This window comes from Perissodus microlepis, chromosome 13, assembly GCF_051167445.1.
Source record: "Perissodus microlepis isolate ML-2025 ecotype Zambia chromosome 13, ASM5116744v1, whole genome shotgun sequence".
NCBI classification, from domain to species: Eukaryota; Metazoa; Chordata; class Actinopteri; order Cichliformes; family Cichlidae; genus Perissodus; species Perissodus microlepis.
In genome coordinates, this window is record NC_140473.1 from 24,210,333 (window position 1) to 24,231,200 (window position 20,868).

Consider the following 20,868-nt stretch of genomic DNA (forward strand, 5'->3'; position numbering starts at 1 on the left):
CCCTTCTGTGTAAAGCTGTGAGAGCAACAGTTGTGTTGAAGTTTAAGATTCTTAAAATATGACACATAATATCTGCAATACACATTTCTATCCACAAGATGTAGCTATTGATATAGAAATAAAAGAGAAACTAATAAGAATTTCAAACAAAGATCAAGTTTACAGACTTGCAGGCACAGTGCTGTGTCAGCCCCTTAGAAGGCTATAGCCTCACCCTATGGCCAATAGCAATCATCCAGGAAGTAATAAGCCCAGCTCTCACCGACTGATTGTGCTATTACACAATACACACAGCATAGCGTACGTGAGGACTACATGCAATAGGACCTGCAGAAAAGTTTTCATTCACAGTTTACATCCGGTGAGTTATAATACGTCAAAGGCTGAATCAACATAAGGGCAGGGTGTGGCAAAGTAAAGGGGTGTGTTCTCATACAATAAAAGGACACACTAAGGATTAATCTTGCCAGACAAGTTTCATTCATCATTACACTGTCATGGCTGGGAGAGGGAAACCGCGCAAGCTAAGCAGTCTTGAAGCTGAGTGCACTAAAGTAAGTTTTCCTGATTTAACAGAAGGGAAGCAGAGTGAAAAACAAACGAAACAGAAACCAAAGAAAGCGGAGCAGAAAAATCCAAACGATGCTGAAGAAAAGTTTCCTCCTGACATTACCAGAAGAAAATCTCAACACAGCAGAGAGGAGAGAACTTTTGCTACCAGGACCAAGTCGACAAAACAACTTCCACTGGAGAAACTGGAGACAAAGGAAATTCCAAAAACCACAAGAACAAAAAGATGTTCTGACAGGACAAAATCACAAGAGGAAGTGAAGCCAGAGACTCCAGAGGGTACCAGAAAAACAAACCCACGTGTTAGGAAGGCCAAACCATCAGAAATGACTGAGATACAGCTAAAAGATCCTACAGAGGAGTCTGTGGACACTGTCAAAGCAAAAGCCTGTGGCACCAAGCCAAAACTAAGAGAACAACTTGATGCAAAGAAGCAAAATGGTATCTTCTCAAAATATTGCTCAAAGGCAGAGCAACAGACTCCAAAGAATACAAGAGAGGCTTCAGAACAGACCACAAAAACCGAAATATGTGCTGGCAAAGCCAAATCACCACCAGCAAAAGCCTGTGGTGCCAAGCCAAAAGTAGAAGTACAATCTGCTGTGCAGGATACAAAGGTTGCACCAGGAAAATCTCAGGACTTAAAAAGGAAAGACATGACTGAAGAAAAAGCTTCAACAGATTATATCCTTAAGGAAACTCTGAAAAAAATGAAAATTAAGATGATTGACAAAGCAAACGCAGCAGAAGTCATAAATGCGATAATACAAAATATAATCAGTCATTTAAAACAAAATACATTAAGCTTTAATGACGTACAAGAACCCCTAAAAACAGGAAGCTACTATGAAAATCTAAAGGTAAGGTTTTACACTCTGAGTTCCCGCAATTAACTCAGGACAGGATTTGTGGTCCAATCTGATGTATGACTTGTATGTTGCACAGATTTGTAATCCTGATGAATTTGACGTCATGCTGCCCATCTTGGTTGATCGGGTGAAACTTGAACCATTTGGAAATGATGGCGCATTTTACAGTGTGGAATTAAAACGTGGCCAGAAGACTCTGGAAAAATTTCTAGAAAATGGCATTTTATCTGCTACTAAGATGCTCAATGAGTTCAGGGAAGAAGTGAAGAAATGTGTCAAGAATTTTACTGGTGAGTATCAAAGTTTAAGTTAGTTTTAGTGAAATTTCAATTTTACAGTAAAAGAGGGCCTGAGGAAGAATTCAATTTGGCCTTTAATTTAACATGCTTATTTATCTATGCCTTCTATATTGTAATGTATTAATATACAGCATCCAGTACCATAGAATGTCTGGAGTTAGGTTTTTGTTTGTTCTTTCAGAATGGAAGGTGGACAAGAAGAAAAAAGGCTGTCCAGCAGTGACCCTGACCACATATGTACAATCATTCCCAATTTCGCTGGATGTTGTTCTCTGCCTTATGGTTAAATCAAGCTGGCCGCCTTTCACAACCGAAGGCCTTAAAATAGAGTGCTGGCTCGGGCATAAAGTTAAGCAAGATTACAAGCGAGAGCCATATTATCTGGTCCCAAAATATGAGGGCAAGGGTACAGTGGAAAATGATGGTGTCCGTAATAAAGGTAAGTTGAACCTCTCTCAATTAGTGAATAAAAACAAAACAAAACAAAAAAAAAAACCTAATCATAATGTGATTGTGAGCCACTGAACGAAATAGATAAAGTTTTTGTTAACTGCAGTAGAAGTGAGAAAGGACACAGTATTATAAGACAACTGAATCCTGGTTAGAATGTTTGTGGCTGACATTGTTGTCAGTGTTGTGCCAAAAAGTCATTTTGAATGTTTCTGTGCGTTTTCATGTGTATTACCGTTGCTTACATTGGTAAATAACATGTAGTCAACAACATTTATGAAAGGGTTATATATAAAGTAATGGCATAGGGTTTCAGAGGGTTTGGCAGTCATAATGTAGCTACGGTGTAGGTTTCCCACTGAAGCAGAAATCCCCTTTAACACTTGACCAATGTTACTACAGTTCAAAATGTGCAATTTTCATGATGGTATAAAAAGCTTAAAATTTCCCTGTTTTCTTCCGTCATCTCTAACATACAGATGTTTGGAGAGTTTCATTCTCTCACATTGAGAAGGCCATCCTGAAAAATCATGGATCAAAGAAGACTTGCTGTGAACAAAGTGGAGAAAACTGCTGCAGGTTAGAACAACATGCTTATTACCAAATTATTGCTTTCTGGTAGAAAATGAACACAATGGCAAAAAAATTATTCATCCAACCATGTGGTTTGTTGGTGTTTGGTACATGAGTCCATTAATCGGATAACTACTTGTCTTATTAATGAGCAATAATAGACATTTAAAAGCAAAAACAGGTCTTTCAAAATGAACTACTAATTAGTTTCCATTTTAGAAATTGCAATGTTTTGAAATCTGTTAAAAAACAAACAAACAGAAAGAACGAAACCCTTTCATTGTATTTATGCACCATATTAAATTAAATGTTTTAAAGAAAGCATTTTCTTAAATGCAAAAATATATAAATACTTTCAAGTACGAGTTTTATCTCCTTGATGAGGTAGATTTGTTGTGCGTTCATGTTTCCGAATTTTTGTGCATCTGCGTGTGCCTGCGTGTTTTAAGTGTGAGAGGTCAAGCAAAGAGCGAGTTTGTATCTGCAGGCCTTTAAAGGAGAATGTGGTGGCTGCAATGAAGAAAAGCAAGAATATCAGCATTCCATAGTTGATGGAAAGTTTGATGCATACTTTCTATACTGCTGAAAACAAACGTTATAATGGTGCAGGTGTTACTTAATAGTAATAATAATTCAGTGTCCAGAGTTTTATTGGCCCATGTACATTTTTATTGGCTTGTGAAAAAGCGTTTGTTTATATTCTCAAATATTAATGCAATTTAATTAACACATTATTTTATATAATTTCACCTTCAATCTGATAAATGTTGCGAAAGCCCTGAAATTAATCTGGTCTAGTAAACCTCATGTCCCCCCTTTGCTTGCTGCAAGTATCGGTTTCATGTACGGTTGTCGTCAGCCTTCATTAAGCTGTATAATTTAAACATGATATCAGGCTAAGTTAACAGTTTGTCTGCATGTTTTAATACAACTTCTGGAGGTTTACTGCAGATTCATGTTAAACTTTGCCAGCGTCATCATCATTGCAGCTTTTTGTGTTATCGATGCTTTTGTTGAAAACTGGGGGCCTCATAGGTTTAGTGTTGGCAGACTCTGTAGTCGTTCACTGCTCCTAAATATGTTTCTATTACAGGTTTGCTTTTTGTCACAAATGCAGCTGACATGCCCGCATTTCCATGGTGATAAGGGTGCGCTACAGAGTCGTGTGTTAAACAAAGCATCGAAGCAAAGATTTTTTTTTATTATTCAATTACTGGATGAATCATTGCAGCTTTATATTAAACACAAACACACCCCTATATCTATCTCTAGACACTTATCCATCCATTTCTATGCACATATACCTATCTCTCAACTCAAGAAAGTAAGCAGGCTGAAGAAAATGTTTGATATGTTTAAGGATTTCTTACCTAATGTCATGTTGTGAAAGTTTAATTATCCAAGGTCCCAAAATCTCTGTATCTTTCTCCTTGCACACAGGAAGTCCTGTCTGAAACTCCTAAAGCACCTGCTACATCTGCTGAAGGAAAGGAACTCTTCATTTGACAAGTTTTGCTCTTATCATGCCAAAACTACACTCTTACGTGCCTGTTGCTTGCGAACTGATGACAACAACTGGAGAGTCTCAGACCTGAGGGATTGTTTCCAGCTGCTCCTGCAGGACTTTGAAGGTTACTTGGAAAATGGTCAACTATGCAACTTTTTCATTCCAAGTCAGAACCTGTTCTCTGGTATTAGAGTTTGCAAAGGTCTGTCCGATGCTATCAGGGAGGAACGTCGGAAAGGCTTTCCTATTTTTAGGGAACAACTTAAAAATGGAAATTAATTAATGCACATCTGGACTCGTGATTTTTGTAAGTCCCATAGTGTCTTGATGCATGCGCAATCAAATGCTGCATCCAAATAAACAGAATCAACTTTTTGGGAAGTCCCATTGTGTTTACAATGCCTCAAATAAGCACAGGCAATCCAGCAACTATGCAAATACAATTTGTTTTACCAATTTCATTGCTTTAGTTTTAGTTATCTTATTTCCCCTTATCATATCTGTACAGTTGAAACTTTAATTTGCAGCTTTGAGTTTTGATGTGATTTTGTTGTTTACTGGTTTGCAACCCATTTGTAAGAAATGTTACTCATAAAATTGAGATTTAGGAGAACAATAACACAAGTACTAATATACTTTTCTTATTACATTTTTCTTTATTATATTCTGACTGAATCCTTAAATGTATCGCTTTATATGGTCAATGAAAAGGTGATGTCATTTGCTGATTAATAGCTTACATATTAAAGACACATTACATTTGTAAGCTTTGTTAACTGACTTTTACTGTGAAGCCAGACGATACCTCTTATTTGTAAAATATATACCTTAGAATGGCATCTTAACTGGGGCTGAGATAGTCAGCATCCATACACACCACAGCATCTCATGCAGCAGCCAACACAATCTGCAAAGCAAAGCAGAATTCAGCATATACTTGTTTCCACTCATTGCAGATGAGGCTGAAAAATAATATCAGAATTCATACCAGAATTTTATGAAAGCAAAGTTCCCATCATCTCAGCTGTTTTTTCACACTGACTGAAGGTGTGTGAACAGGAAACCCAAGTCTGCTCACAGGGCAGAAAAAAAACGTAGTGATTGAGGACAATAAACGCACAATTTTTCAGCTTGCTTACAAGTGCTGACAGGATCAGTTTTTGCACTTCTATTTTAGATTTAGCCATCGGACTCGCATAACATAGCTGACTCATTAAGTTTTGAAATACACATTTTTATAGGAATGAACAGCAGTGTTTGTGCTTAGATTTTCTTATAAATCAGATCTGCCAGGTCTCTCTTGGAAATGAGATTTTTAATCTCAATGAGATTTTTTACCTGGATAAATAAAGGATTAATAAATAAATCCAAGTAAACTGATGTGGTCAGCAGACTAAACATCTTGAGCAAGTAATGCAGACAAGCTGTTGAGCTTAACGCAAACCATCACTTCCTGTTTGACAATATATTTTTTTCCAAAAGACCTGACTTTTCTCTTTTTCCATGATATTATTTCCCCCCCAAATTATGAGCATTTACCCCCAACAGTGTCCATGTAATTTCTGACCAATAATATACGCAATTAAGAAAGTAGATTCAATTATTACCACAATTCTATGGTTACGTTTTAAAGGAACAAGCCAATAATTAATGCACAACATGTCATTTCTTTTTAAGATAACAATTTATTAAACTTTCCACAACCAAGAGATAGCACAAAATATTCTGAATGATAACAGACTAATGAGTTTATGGCAGAGAAAAATGTGCATTTTAAATTCTTTTAAGAGAAGAAAACAATTAGGTGCAAGTTGCCAAATGATCATAGATATAATCCAGCAAACAAACCTTTCAATAACAGAAAATAAAGAACTGAAATGCACATTAAAAAGAAATAACACAGGTAGATTGAGACCTTGTTCCAGCCTGTGGAGAAAAGGATAAGAAAATGAACATTCTCATAACCATGTGAAATACAGTAATTTGACTGTTAATTCCTGTCAGAGTAAGGTGGAGGAACTTGGCGGGAAAACTTACATGGACAGCTCTGTATTAGAACCCCCAGTTTTGGCCGCGGTCTGTTCCACCATTTCTTCTCCCTCCTCCTCGCCCCTGTCCTCCCCTTGGATTGGACATTTCCTTCTCTTTCTTGTGCTTTTGATACCTTTCTGCCATAAGCAACAGCTCCTCTGGGATGTCCTGCAAAAGGATTCGTTAAGACTATCAGTTTTTAGCTGGAGGGAATTTGGATGGAAGTCTTTGATAAGGTTCTTTATTACTCCGTGTCAAAAGGCTCATTATGATGGGAATCCTCCTGTGTGTTGGAGAAACTGTGGACACCAACGAGCACATCACACCCATATTATGTGGGACTGTTCTTTGCTACGGACCTACTGGAAAGACATTCATGGTACATTACAAGGCATTTTTGACTGTACATTCCCTTTGGACATGAAGACAATCTTTTTTGGTTGTATACCGCAGAACTGGTCTAAAAATGATACATGTCTGTTAAGAGCCTTACTTGTTGCAAGTAAGAAAGGTATAACTAAGAAATGGTCCTTGCAAGATATACCGACCTTGTCATTATGGTGGGAAATTACGCTAGAGATTTATAGGATGGAGGAGGTAACAGCTTATGTCAATGACAGGGTGGGTTGGTTCCATTTGTGTTGGGATAAGTGGGTCCTATATGCCAATACCCATAAGCCGAATCTTCTTTTCAAAGCTTGAAACCACCAACCTAGCTAACTGGTTACTCCCGACTGTTTTTTCTTTTTTTCCCTTCTCTTTTTTCTTTTTCCTTTCATTTTGTTTTGTTTTTCCCTTGTAAATTGTGTTGATTAATGCCTGTAATCACCTTCGTGAAGTAATAGTTTAGAAATAAAGAATTAAAAAAAAAAAAAAAAAAAAAAAAAGGACTATCAGTTTGTCAGCTGTATTATAATATAAGTACACATGCACAGAATTCTCAGGAATTATGTTACATTTTGAAAAAAAGAGTCTACTCAATCAAAAGTGTATTCATGTCAACGCAAAATATGTTTTTGCCAACCTGTCCTGCTCGCTCCATGATGGGAATTAGCTCAGGTGCCATTCTCCAGTTCTCTCTTGTCACCAGGGTCACAGCAGCACCTGAACGTCTGAAACGAAACATGCATCAACATCACCAGCTAGCACAAGCACAGCCTGGCAGTAAAGTCTGCATGCACACTCTCTTACCCTGCTCTGCCAGTGCGACCTACACGATGAACATATTCCTCGATGTTACGTGGGAAGTCAAAGTTGAAGACGTGTGTTACATCATGGACATCCAACCCTCGAGATGCCAAATCTGTGGCCACGAGGATACGAACTCGACCTGGAAAAAGATACAACACTTATTCTGTCATAACTTCGATCCAACAGCCTTTACTTGTGGTAGTCTTTAGTTTAAAATAAGACCACCAGCTACACACAAAAATGCGTTTCCATTTTCTCTGCTAGTGCCATGCAGACTATTTTTCAAAGCACTTTTCCCTTCACGTTACATACCGTTTTTAAAGTCCTTGAGAGCTTCTTCACGGTCACACTGTTCACGGTCACCATGGAGACTCTGCACAGCCAAACCTTGAAGGCACATATCACTGGACAGGTCATCAACTCTGATGTTGAACAAAAATGGAAACGAGCAAACAAAGGACACGCGATTAAAGTGGGTACCAATGCTGATGTGTGTTTATCCAACTGTAACAGTGGTGAACAGCCACAACTATGAACCAACTCCGCACTTACGTAAGCTTCTTGCCAACAAAGATGATTACTTTTTCCTCCGGTTGCATGTTTCTGATGAAGTCAAACAGATACGACTTTTTCTCCTCTTCGCGAACAATCAGCACTGTTTGCTGCACCGTGTTAACAGCCTGACAAGAATAGAAACACAGGAAGCATGTAAACAGAATCCAAACAGGCATACGGTGTTTAGAACTTTAAAGTAAATAACATGTCTGCCAAGAATAAATGAACAAATTCTCAACTGTCAGACATGCAAAAGTCAGACAGAAACCATCTCTCCAGTACCCAGCTAACTTTTAGTTTTTAAGTCACTAAACAACCATGTGAAATACAGTAGTTTGATTGTTGTTAATTCATCCTTCTTACCTATCCTAGCTGTGTTTATTTATAATCCAGAAAGAACCATGAGGTCCAGTTCAAAACTAATGTTAACCATTCCACGGTCTAAACTTAAATCCTGTGGCAACAGAGGCTTCTCCATGGTAGGTCCCAGACTCTGGAATAGTCTGCCTCTAAATATTAGTGCTGCACAAACCCTGGAACATTGTAAATCTTTACTGAGGATACATTTTTATGGACTGTCTTTAGCACATGTTGACCCAAGCATTTTGTTTTAACAGCCTTAGTCATTGTTGTTTTAGTTATTTGTATTGTCTTGTATTATTCTTTCTTTTATATTTTTATTTCATCATTGTTGTGCATTTTACTTACTTCAATTGCATTTTAGTTTGTGAAGGATGGACTGTTGTAAATGGGCCATATAAATAAACTTATACTTAACGACCTTGATTATGGTGGGACAACATACAAAAAAAAAAAATAGTCAAGACATTTAAATCACTGATTGGATTCATTTCTACTTACAGCCAAGTCCAGGGTGCCCACATAAACCATCATGGGATTCTTTAGGTAGGATTTGGCCAGTCGTCTCACACCTGTGGGCCAAGTTGCACTGAAACATGAGAAATAACGGGCATAGAAAGGTTGTTTTAATTTCCATACATACATTATATTCTACAACTCTGGATGAACACCAACCAATACTTGATGGTTTTCATGTTTAAAGTCAACCATTTAAATGCACTTGTTCCTGAATTGGATGTGTTGTGTGTTCATGTGGTCAGTTTCATCATTCACTGATGGCAAATTGTTTATACCTGGTCATGACAGTCTGTCGATCTGGACGGATGTCCAGAAGAATCTTCATAATTTGGGGTTCAAAGCCCATATCTAACATACGGTCAGCCTCGTCCAGCACCTTTTTAAAAGAGTAGTTACTAAAGACAGCGCATCTCGTTTTCACCACACACAACACAAGTATGCCAAATATACAAAATAAAACCCACCTACTATGCACCATGTGTCAGCAGCCAGTAGATTACATGTTTACAAGCCTCAAGTATAAAAGTATAATTTTCCGGGCCCAAAAAAAAAAGCCTGGTTGATTATGGTGTACACCAGCGGTCTCCAACCTTTTTTGCGCCACGGACCGGTTTATGCCCGACAATATTTTCACGGACCGGCCTTTAAGGTGTCGCGGATAAATACAACAAAATAAAACTAGTACCGGTACCGAAAAAAAGAAGATTTATTCATAAGTCACGTGAAAAGACCCAGGAAAACCAAGTTAACGATAAAAACGATAACAAAATAACACTGAAAACCGATAAAAACCCTGAAAACCATACATTTCACACCTGAGCCTCAACTCTCGCGGCCCGGTACCGGTCCGAGGCCCGGGGGTTGGGGACCGCTGATGTACACTGCTAGTTTAATCTATAAGACTATGGCACAAATTACTAGCAACCTATACATTATAATATAAATCCATCCATTCTATGTGCAAGTATGCCTACTAGAAAGGGATACTTTAAGTCTATGAGAAATCAATCAAATTTCACAATCAACAGTTTATCTGCATACAGACAGCTCTGATTTTACCTTCTTCTTAATTTGATAATCCTTTCGCTGGCTGCAGATTAGAAAAGTTAACACATTGGTAATTTTAGATTTAGTTTTAGATGTGGATCCTTGCTATGACCTGCGCAGATATTGCTACACCTATTGTTTACACATTTAATTAGGCTTCCTGTCAAATGCTACAAGAACACTTTCATGGGCTTTTTTTCTACACAGTGGACCAACACAAGCTTTGAGGAAAGCAAACATGCATAGACATAAAGAGCTGACCAAGTAGGTTATGGAGCGGAGGTTGATGAGCTCATTCATCTGTAGGTCATTGAGGCGGCCGGGTGTAGCAATCACAATGTCCACGCCATCCTTCACTAGGTTGATCTGGCCTCTCCTATCACCTCCACCATAGATACAGATACTGAGAGAAATGCAGAAGGAAAAGTCGATATCATGCCCTCTCTACATCACATGATCATTGATTTTAATTTATTTTTAGTGACTTATGACCTTTTGTAACCCTTATAGCGGTACTTGTTGCACTCTGCTTCAATCTGCAGGGCCAGCTCTCTGGTAGGAGTTAGCACTAACATGCCTGGACCATCCCGCTCAGCTCTAGGTCTACTCAAAGGACAAAAAGACAAAGATTTAATAGAGGAAGAGGCAAAATTATTGTAGGCATCCTCTTCTGAAAGGAATTGAACAAAAGAGCGCCATCTATTATTTGAGAACGTGGAGCCAGTTACACTCAGATTGTGCTAAAAATAAGGTTTTTCTACACTCACACAGGCTGCCCATCCATGTGGATGAACCCCGGCAGCAGGTAGGCCAGTGTTTTCCCTGTTCCAGTCTGAGCGATGGCTATCAGGTCCTCGCCACTCAGTAGCACTGGCCACGCTTGAGACTGAAGAAATATTAAAAACTATATTTTAAAAAGTCATCATCATATATAACTCCACATCTGGTATAAGACTAACTTTAATGTTAGCATGTGAGAAATAAAATAAATAAATAAATAAATATAGATTACCCAAAATCTTTTATATGGAGACTATGCAAGAACAAAAACAACATTTTTTATGATATATATAAAAAAATGATACGTTTTAAAATATATGTTTAGGTTAGTCGCATGTTAGAAACCTCCTGTTGAAGAGACAGAAACTGTTTATTCTACAACTGAAAAAAACTCCAAGAACATATTGAAGCAAGTATGTACTTGTCATTACTGCAACATCATGTCAGCAGGCTTGTGCTTACATTGTTGTACAGTATGGAGCTATAAATAGTGATTCATTGTACAGAACTGGTTGTTCCACTACCTGTAATACTGCTTTCAATCTGACCAGATTCCTACTGTGAAATGAAAGTTAAATCTGGAAATGAAAGTTAAACTTTGAAAGAGAGATGGTGTTTCATTTCCCTATGCAGCATACCATCATGAATTCTGATGTGACCCAAGTATGAAAAGAAAGTACTCCAGAAAGTACTCCATGGCGTAGGTTCAGTGTGAAGGGTGGGAAATGTTTAATTACTGTTAATAAAATTATTTATAGCTCATCTTGCCCAGTGCTTACTGGTAGGGTAAGATTGAGTTTCTGTCTGTGCCACTGCAAGGACTTTACCCTGATACTGTAAATAAAATTAAACTGAATCACCTGTGGTGGATGAGAACAGATAACGAAATCAGTCTCTAGTGCGTTCTGTGTTTATCCTTTTATTAAACAGTTACAGGCTCAGTGGCTTGCTCTCTATTTCTGCTGCCATCCCAGCTACTTGCTCATTTCCATTCCGTACATCTTCCGTTGTAATAAAAATGAAATCCAGCATGACAGAGCTCACTGTAATTACATTTTGCTTATTTTATCACAGTATACTCTTTGTTGCTTTCGTTCTGCTACATGTACCCGAGCTGTGGTAATACACAAATTTCCCCATGTTTGGATAATTTAAATCTTATCTTATCATACATTAGGTGCTCAGTCACTGAAGGATGCTTCAGGCATGTGAGAAGCAGGGTAATGTCAAAACCTCTCATTATTTATGTTTACTTTGAACCGTTTCTTTAAATTTTGATTGAAAATCCAAATATTGTCTGTTCCAAAACAAGTAACAACCTACACGGGATTCTCTAGTCACCACTGGTTGATTTTACAAATGCAGATTTAACTTACAATTAAAGATATTTGTGACCTTGAAACAACAAGCTAAACATTTCTGAGGGCCTCCGGATGTCTGGAGTCTTGATCTCCTCCATACCTGCTTCATGCCCTGGAGGACGGGGCTGTGGCGCCCCACACCCTCTAACAGATCATTACATGTAGGAACCTTTTAAAAACAAGCACGTTCATGCTCATAGGTGAACACACGGGTGCTCACACACACAAACGACACCCTTTTTGGCTCCTACCATAAAGCACACTGTGCGCTGTCGATCTTATGTGCTGCACAATAATGTTTTACATTTAGTATTTACTGTTATATTCCCATAGATTATCATGATGTTGTTTATTCTATTGCCCTAGTCTTCTTCTGCTTGTTTTCTTTTTTTCTCAACAGGTGATCCAGGAAAAGAGGAAAAGAGGAAAAAAAAAAAAAAAAAAAAAAAAAAGGTGATGAAGCAGATTTTCATTGTCTTTTCTCTCTCTCTCTTTTCTCCTTTTTCTTTCCCTCTCCTTCTGTTAACTTTCTTCTGAACTTTTCTTCTTGTTTTTCTTTCCCGTCCCCAAGTCCAGTCTGGCCTGATTACAATAACTTAGAATAAAAATAACTAATAAAGATCAAATAAACTATGACAATCAAGTGGACCAGTATAGCAAAAGGCCCATTTGGGAAAGTAAATCTGTTGGGCATTTTTCTTGGCCTTCAGACAATAATTCTGATTGCTACAGCAGCGGTCCTCAACCTTTTTTGCGCCACGGACCGGTTTATGCCCGACAATATTTTCACGGACCGGCCTTTAAGGTGTCGCGGATAAATACAACAAAATAAAACGAGTACCGGTACCGAAAAAAAAGAAGATTTATTCATAACACACGTGAAAAGACCCAGGAAAACAGAGTTAACGATAAAAACGATAACAAAATAACGCTGAAAACCGATAAAAACCCTGAAAACCATACATTTCACACCTGAGCCTCAACTCTCGCGGCCCGGTACCAAACGACTCACGGACCGGTACCGGTCCGAGGCCCGGGGGTTGGGGACCGCTGTGCTACAGTGCCAGACAGGACACACACACACACACAAAAAAAAAGCATACAGCTTTAAGTGTTTAAGGTATGTGCTAACTAAAAGCAAAGACAAGATGATAGTTTATTAAACTTCTAATGAAATTTGCAGATTGTTTCAGTGGAGTTTAATAAACTCAGTCCTCTCCTCCTTGCTCGCTCAAATATAACAGTACACTGGAGTAAATTCTCTAATATCTCACACTTCTGTTTAATCAGTTTTCGGTTTGACGTTTATTCAGCTGTGTAAAAACTATAACTTTAATCTGAGCCAAACCAATTTACTCATTTTTAAGTTATCTGAGTGACTTATATATCATGTTTAACCTGAGTAGCGAAAGACCGCGGGGGTCTGAAAACGATGTGCCGGGAGTTCGCTGTTCTTGCCGGCTCTAGTGAGCCTTGACCTCTTGGTCAGCTTGTCTCCGAAAATGTCGGAGGACTTTTGCAAATATGCGATGTCTTGATAGATTGAACAGACATTTGAAGTTTACACAACTACATTCTCGCCTGAAAATATCTTAAGTTTATTTTGTGACGCAGAAAGGGTAAAATATTCAAACTAAGTAGCTTCCGCCATTGTTGGAAACTGGAATTGGCTGAGCTGCGTTATTAATTCTGGGATTAGCTGGGCCACAAAGGATACACCTGACCCGTCTTTGAAATCTGGGGAAAAGTAGGACGCATTTGTCAGCCGCATTTGTCGGAGTCTTTGAATTTGGACAGCCTTCATCACATCGCTGTCACGTAATCGGCCTTTTAATGTGGCCTACGAAGGATGCAGCACCTGAATTTGGACACAGCAACGATACCGGAGACTGCTTCTTTGGCGTTTAGGGTCAGCTGCCATTCTTGTACATGCATTGCTGCCATCTTCTGTTTCAGTCTTAAATCCTACTATCCTACTGGGGCGATCGTGGCTCAAGAGTTGGCAGTTTGGCTTGGACAGTCTCGGTCGTTGTGTCCTTGGGCAAGACACTTCACCCGTTGCCTACTGGTGGTGGTCAGAGGGCCCGGTGGCGCCAGTGTCCGGCAGCCTCACCTCTGTCAGTGCGTCCCAGGGTGGCTGTGGCTACAATGTAGCTTGCCATCACCAGTGTGTGAATGGGTGAATGACTGAATGTAAGTGTAAAGCGCTTTGGGGTCCTTAGGGACTAAGTAAAGTGCTATACAAATACAGGCCATTTACCATTTACTTATTCCTGCGTCTTTCAGGATCTTAGAAAGCTTCAAACGATGCGTCGACTATTAAATTAGTCGTCAACGATTTTGATAGTTGACTAATCGTGGCAGCCCTATTATATAGCAACTTCAGTTAGTGAGAACCTGGAAGTAAAACTTAGAATTACGTTTAACACAGTGAAAACCTTTAAAAATGAAAAGATTAGATCAAGGAACTCAATGAAAGCAGTATTGTGTGTGTGTGCGGAGAGAAATAATGCATTTTTTCCCTTTCTTAAAAAACAAAACAAAAAGAAAACCACACATGATGCCACCTACAACTGATTTTCAGTTCTGCTTCTTGGAAAGACTACAACAGTTACTGGCTCAGTTCCAAGAATTTATAATAAAATAGGCTGAGTTCCTGTTAAAGCTGACACTGAAGTCAAACACTGGATTTGCCCACAGCAGAAACAGGGCATGTCACTACAGGTGCATATGTCATTGCAACACACACACTAACAGATTTGAAAGTTTTTGTTCCCAAACCCACCTACAACACATTTACACAACATATAAGGTAAAGAATCTCCCTGGTTTACAAAGAAACATTTTACACATAAAACAAACTAAAATATTTGGTTTTACACACATCTGAGAATTCCAACAGAGAGATTTGTGCTAATTCAGATTCATCTGATTTGGCACATTCAAAATATTTATCATTACAACTTATTAATACGTTTATAAGTTTAACTATGGTTAAACTGATAAAAAACAAACAAACAAACAAACAAACAAAAACTGCTATGGTGCCACGATCATACCTGGATGGGGGTTGGTTTGGTGAAGCCAACCCGGTCAATGTTTTCCATGATCTCTGGATAAAGCTCAAAGGCCTCAAGAAATGTGCGACAGGGATTGGGAATTTGCCGTTTCTCTTCTTCCTCGTTCAGGTCATCCACAAAGATATTGTTGTTCTCCTTCCTGAGGAAAAGGTGTAAACAAACATGAAAACAGATTCAAAGTACCAAGTACCATGCTAAACGCAGATGAATACCATGTGTTTGGTTCCAGGTTAAATATCAGAAACATTACAATAAATTGAATAACTGTGTATTTTTTTCCATCCTCTTTTAAAAGGTGATCAATTGTCAGTGTCAAATTTATGCCATTAGATAAAAAGCACATACAAAAATAAAAGCACAGACATTAAGGGGAACGTGCTCCAAATTCAAAATGTACCAAATATAAAAACGCCAAGAAAGTCAGAGCGGGAGACTCCACTCAATCAAGGGCAGACTTCAGAAAGAGAATGATCACAGGCACAACCCATAAAGCCAGAGAGCAGAGTTCTAAAAAGTAGTTATTTAGATAAACCCACCACATATCCTTCTTGGTGAGGAAAAACAGCCCAACAAAAGTAATGTTACAGCAGTTTTTGGATGAAAAATCCAACCACTCGGAGACTGTCCGTCTGTATTTGAACTAGGGATGTGCGCGAGTAGTCAACTAATTGTTGCTAATGTCACCAGTGGCTACCAGACGTACTAGTCATTTAATGTAACTGTCAACATTTTAATTGATGCCCAAATGCTGGTAAATTGTTGAGTCTTAAATTTTATGTGGCCACCTGCCACCAGGTGGAGCATTGTTGTTGAGAAATGCCACAGCTCTGTTAATCTCTGGGCCTTGCTCATGAGCGAGTGGAGCAGGGGATCAGAGGGATTGGTGCTAACCAGATGGCTTCAGTGATGCAAACGCTGTCTGTTACGGTGAATAGAAACCTAAGTGTAAAAGCAAAGCTCTCAATTTGCTGGTCGATCTACCCTACCTACCCTCACCTATGGTCACGAGCTCTGGGTATTGACCAAAAGAACCGAAAGAATGAGATCATGGATACAAGCAGCAGAAATGAGCTTTGTTCTCAAGTTATGGCATTCATAAGATTTTCAGAAAACCTAACCTCTGACCTTAAGGTCAAGGTCACCGAGATACTCAAGATTTTAGTAGAAAGACTTCTGGTATAAATTGAGTTATCACATTCACAAACTTAAGGTATTGTTGTCAGCATGGTAACCTAAGTCTTTTATGGCTGGTGTTATAACATCACGGAAAGCACAGAGGAGATCTTCCTTTCTGAACTGGCTTAAATTTTGTTTATACATGTAAAACCCTGTCATATGGAAGTACATGGGCATATGACCAAGAACCACTAAGATTTACCTCCATTCACCAACTTCCTCTGCTGTAAGCACGGCCACACTCGGTGCCTCAGTGTAAAACTTCTTTTTGATAGGTGGGATGTCTGAAGAAAGCAAAAATATCACAAAATAAGTTTAGCTTTGGATAATTATATTTGCAAATTTAAGTTTTATTATCTGGCTGGTGTTATAACATCACATATTTGAGGGTAACTTAGCATTAATAAACTGTAAGATTTTAGCCATTTTATAGGTATGGCACATGTGCATGGGGTTCACAATTTCCATCCCCAACACCAAAAAAACTAAAGTCTTTAACTTGAAGTCTTTAACTTTAGCGCATGGTTTAATTTCTAATCAATTATCCTACAATAATGCCAAATTAAGCTATATCAATAGCTAAATAGTTTTGAATAGGAAGTCATGTGCCCTTTTGACAAATATGATCACTTACCCTTCCACTTGAGCTCCTTATACTTCTCCTTGTTCTCCCGGATGGCGTCCCAGTCTATGGATGGACGGTCCTGGACAACATTTGCAGCCTGCAATTCAGCAGTAGACCAGACAGAGCCATTCTTTTCTCCTCCACATCTTCCTCCATACTCTTGTCCTCTGCGAGAACCTGAGAAGAAAATCCATATTTTCATAGTCATTCACTAAGAATCAAAAATTCATATCATTCATTTCAAACAGTTAATAGATCATCTGCAGAGGATTGGCTTATTTGGAAAGTTTCAGTCAGGTTTCAGAGCCCATCACAGCACAGAAACAGCTTTAGTGAAAGTTACAAGTGATCTTCTTATGGCCTCTGACAGTGGACTCATCTCTGTGCTTGTCCTGCTAGACCTCAGTGCAGCGTTCGTTACTGTTGACCATAATATTATATTAGAACAATTAGAGCACGCTGCAGGTATTACAGGTCTAATAGACGCCAATTTGTTCATCTAAATGGAGAGTCCTCTTCGCACACTAAGGTTAATTATGGAGTTCCACAGGGTTCAGTGCTTGGACCAATTCTGTTTACATTATAAATGCTTCCCTTGGGCAGTATCATCAGAAGACATAGCATATATTTTCACTTTACATTTTATCCATGAAGCCAGATAACACACCTCAAATAGTTCAACTGCAGGAATGTCTTAAAGACATACAGACCTGAATGGCCTCTAATTTTCTGCTTTTAAATTCAGATAAAACTGAGGTTATTGTACTCAGCCCTGAAAATCTTAGAGATATGGTATCTAACCAGATTCTTACTCTGGATGCCATTAACTTGGCCTCCAGTAACACTGTGAGGAAGCTTGGAGTCAAGCCAGAGGTTTCTTCCTGTTAAAAGGGAGTTTTCCTTCCCGATGTCACCAAAGTGCTTGCTCATAGGGGGTCATATGATTTTTTGTATGTAGTATTGTAGGGTATACCTTACAATGTAAAGCGCCTTTAGGTGACTGTTGTTGTGATTTGGCGCTGTATAAATAAAACTGAATTGAATTGAATTAAATGCAATGCAGTAATGAAATGTGATACAACTGTGTATCAGCAAAAGTCAGAACCTTATGTAGCAATCTTTGGGACAAAAGCTCAGGTATAAACATCTTGCTTCAACTGACAAAGGATTCTTATTTAGGTACAACTCTCACTATGAGCAAAATAAAGGTGGAATTAAATGCTGTGAAGGAGATATTCAGATTTATGTTAATCTCAGAAATATAAAGGTTGGGTCAGACAGAAAGCAAAACAAATTCTTGTCCACTGTATTAACTTAAAATGGCTCTAATTTACAATAAAAAAAATGTATATTATATAGTATTTGTACTAAAAACAATTCCCTTTTTTGGTGAATTAAAGAAAATGTTAGTGGAAAAAATATTAACCAAGAATCCCAAGGAAAATTGTTTTGAAAACGTCATCATTTTCTAAAAGAAAAGAAATTTAAATAAATAAATTTCACACCATTACAATATTGGGAGTTGCCCTCTGCCACCAAGTCTTCAATCATCTCTTTGGCCTTCTGCTGTGCTGCAGTGGACCCAAAAATGACTACCTCACCTTCATAACCTCCCTTGTTTATCTGAAAACACAAACAGAATAGTAACAAAGACAGCATAAGGATAACGTCTTACATATTTCCTGTGCACTGAATTAGTTCTGATATTCACATTTTTAGTCAATTTGGCTGCGGGATTTTAAACTTTTCGCTCTTGTTCTAAAAATACTACCATTTTGACTCATCTTCCCAATAAGTTTTCAATATATTTTGTGTTCAAGCCTTTTAGAAACAGAGCTAAAAACGCTATATTTTATCATTTACAGTCAGTACCAGAAGTTACCATTGGATAGCAACTTTGATGGTTTGATGGCATTTTAAACTTCATGCACTCAGATTCTAAGTGTTTCTAACACTTGAAAATACACATGGGGACAAAATATTAAGAACATTTTAAAATATATTGCAGTTCTGAACACCACACACACACACACACACACACACACACACACACTACACCCTGATCATAATACAATTTTTAAGACCACTTTACCGATATTTGGCAATTTAAAATGCCTTTCCCCACCTTTCAGAGCCATGACATATTTCCCTGAATATCATTCATCTTCTTGTTTACACTCTGCTTGAATCAGCTGGTTGTTGATTATTACTAACAGAGAAGATGCACAGTACCCTCTGGTGGACAAACTATGAAACATCACTGGTAACATGGTTGAAGGGCATTTCTCCTGTCTTTTCTAAAATGTTTTGATTTACTGGCCTTCATAATGCAGATAGCAACAGACTGGTAAATAGCCAATATCAGCTGATACTATCAATGGAAATCTAAATCTTTTAGGCGTGTAACCTAAATAATAAAGTAGAATGATCTTTTTTTTTAACAGTTAAAAATGAACAAACAAAAAAAAAAAGTACATGTTTTCCCAATTTATGGCAGAACTTTATTGGATTTTACAGGTATGGACCCACCACAGATAAACTGGTAGGTGGAAGTTGGCAACTACAATATTCCCTCAGTCTGCTTTCTTGTTCCTTCCCCAAGCCAGGTAAACCCATTTAAAGAAAACCTCAGGAAAAGGTTGGCAAATCTATATTTCAGCAGTTCACTCTGAGCATGCTGACATTTTGCTCAAGCTTATGCCGAATTTGAGCTTGTTAGCGAACATGTTGAGAATAGGCTGATAAACCTGAGATTAGCCCAATTTTTACATAAGTTTTGAGTGTGTGCTTTGCTTCTTACTTCGGGTGTTCAGTTTTAGAAGGGAGTTTGATTTAGCACCACAAAGGAATTTCTTAGGAAATAGCTGCCCCCTAAGACTGAAAGAGGAAACGCATTGTTGTCCAGGCACAGCATTGTTTGCCCTAACACCTCTCCCAACACCCAGGCACCCAAGAACCCAAACGTGATACAATGAATTCATAAGAATTGGAAAAGGGGAGAGGACAGAGTGGAAAGGGGGTGAAGGGAAAAGATAAGTTAATGAGAATCCATTCAAGGCTCAAAATTGTGTTTATTGTCATGAGGGCATTATCAAGTCCAAGTTAAATAACCATATCTAAACAAATTAAAAGTCAAAGCAGTTTTTGTTTTTTACTTCTAAACTGTGATTTCCCATGATTTGTTGTACTAGTTTAACACAACATCAACCAACTTGCCTTAATTTTTGCACCAGAGCTCTCTTGAAGTTCACGAATTGTGGCTCCTCCACGACCTTTTAACAGAATAAAATGTGTTTTAGAGTCTAAACCTGCAGAACCTCCAGGGTATAGGCCAACCTCATCACCTACACAGCTTCTTCACGCGGACCCATCAAATCTAAGCTAACGCTAACAACACAACTAAATGCAGTTTTGCTAAGACTGTGAAAGACTTGTTACTGTAAATTTCATCTCTGCATTAATTCTGACAACGTACCTATTACTCTCCCAATTGAAGTAGTTTCCACTGTGATAGTCAGAGGCCGGGAAGACTCTTCATTGCTAAACGTCGTCTGTCGTCCGGGGCCTCCACGATCACTTCCACCTCCCCACTTGTTGACCTCGGGACCCGGGCCGCTACGATTAGCTCTCCTCTCCCTTGGGGCTCCAAATTTGGTTCCATTTTTCACACCGAAAACAACATTTTCCCTTTCACGGTCATTACATGAAAATTTCCAATCGGCCGAAGCCGGTTTTGTAGCAGGTTTGTAGATAGCAACTCCATCCTGGTCGTACTCATCCTCCCAATCAGACATTTTAAGTTTGGCTACCCAACAGCTACCTACGCACTACTTCAGTAAACGCAATTAACGGTCGAACAGTGAATTCGCGGACGG

General features: G+C 38.5%; 2 protein-coding genes across 3 annotated transcripts; one reads left to right on the forward strand and one right to left on the reverse strand.

Moving 5' to 3' along the window:
- Positions 1–96: 96 nt before the first annotated feature.
- cgasa (cyclic GMP-AMP synthase a) lies at positions 97–5,962 on the forward strand. Its single transcript, XM_084949564.1, has 5 exons — positions 97–1,430; positions 1,516–1,729; positions 1,920–2,177; positions 2,668–2,767; positions 4,202–5,962. Exons 1-5 carry the CDS (start codon positions 498–500, stop codon positions 4,545–4,547), a joined length of 1,851 nt encoding a protein of 616 aa, XP_084805690.1. The 5' UTR covers positions 97–497; the 3' UTR covers positions 4,548–5,962.
- A 1-nt stretch (position 5,963) lies between these two features.
- ddx43 (DEAD (Asp-Glu-Ala-Asp) box polypeptide 43) lies at positions 5,964–20,839 on the reverse strand. 2 transcript variants are annotated; one of them, XM_084949563.1, is made up of 17 exons: positions 20,469–20,839; positions 20,210–20,265; positions 18,499–18,616; positions 17,003–17,170; positions 16,571–16,652; positions 15,172–15,331; positions 10,739–10,857; positions 10,464–10,574; positions 10,233–10,374; positions 9,200–9,300; positions 8,907–8,994; positions 8,043–8,170; positions 7,803–7,912; positions 7,491–7,629; positions 7,324–7,411; positions 6,306–6,467; positions 5,964–6,194 (listed from the first exon to the last, which is right to left on the reverse strand). In XM_084949563.1, the coding sequence occupies exons 1-16, from the start codon at positions 20,785–20,787 to the stop codon at positions 6,321–6,323; spliced, it is 2,076 nt and encodes a 691-aa protein (XP_084805689.1). In that variant the 5' UTR covers positions 20,788–20,839; the 3' UTR covers positions 5,964–6,194; positions 6,306–6,320. The 2 variants fall into 2 exon arrangements, with proteins under 2 accessions (XP_084805689.1, XP_084805688.1); XM_084949562.1 differs by having other exon boundaries at positions 5,964–6,467.
- Positions 20,840–20,868: the final 29 nt, after the last annotated feature.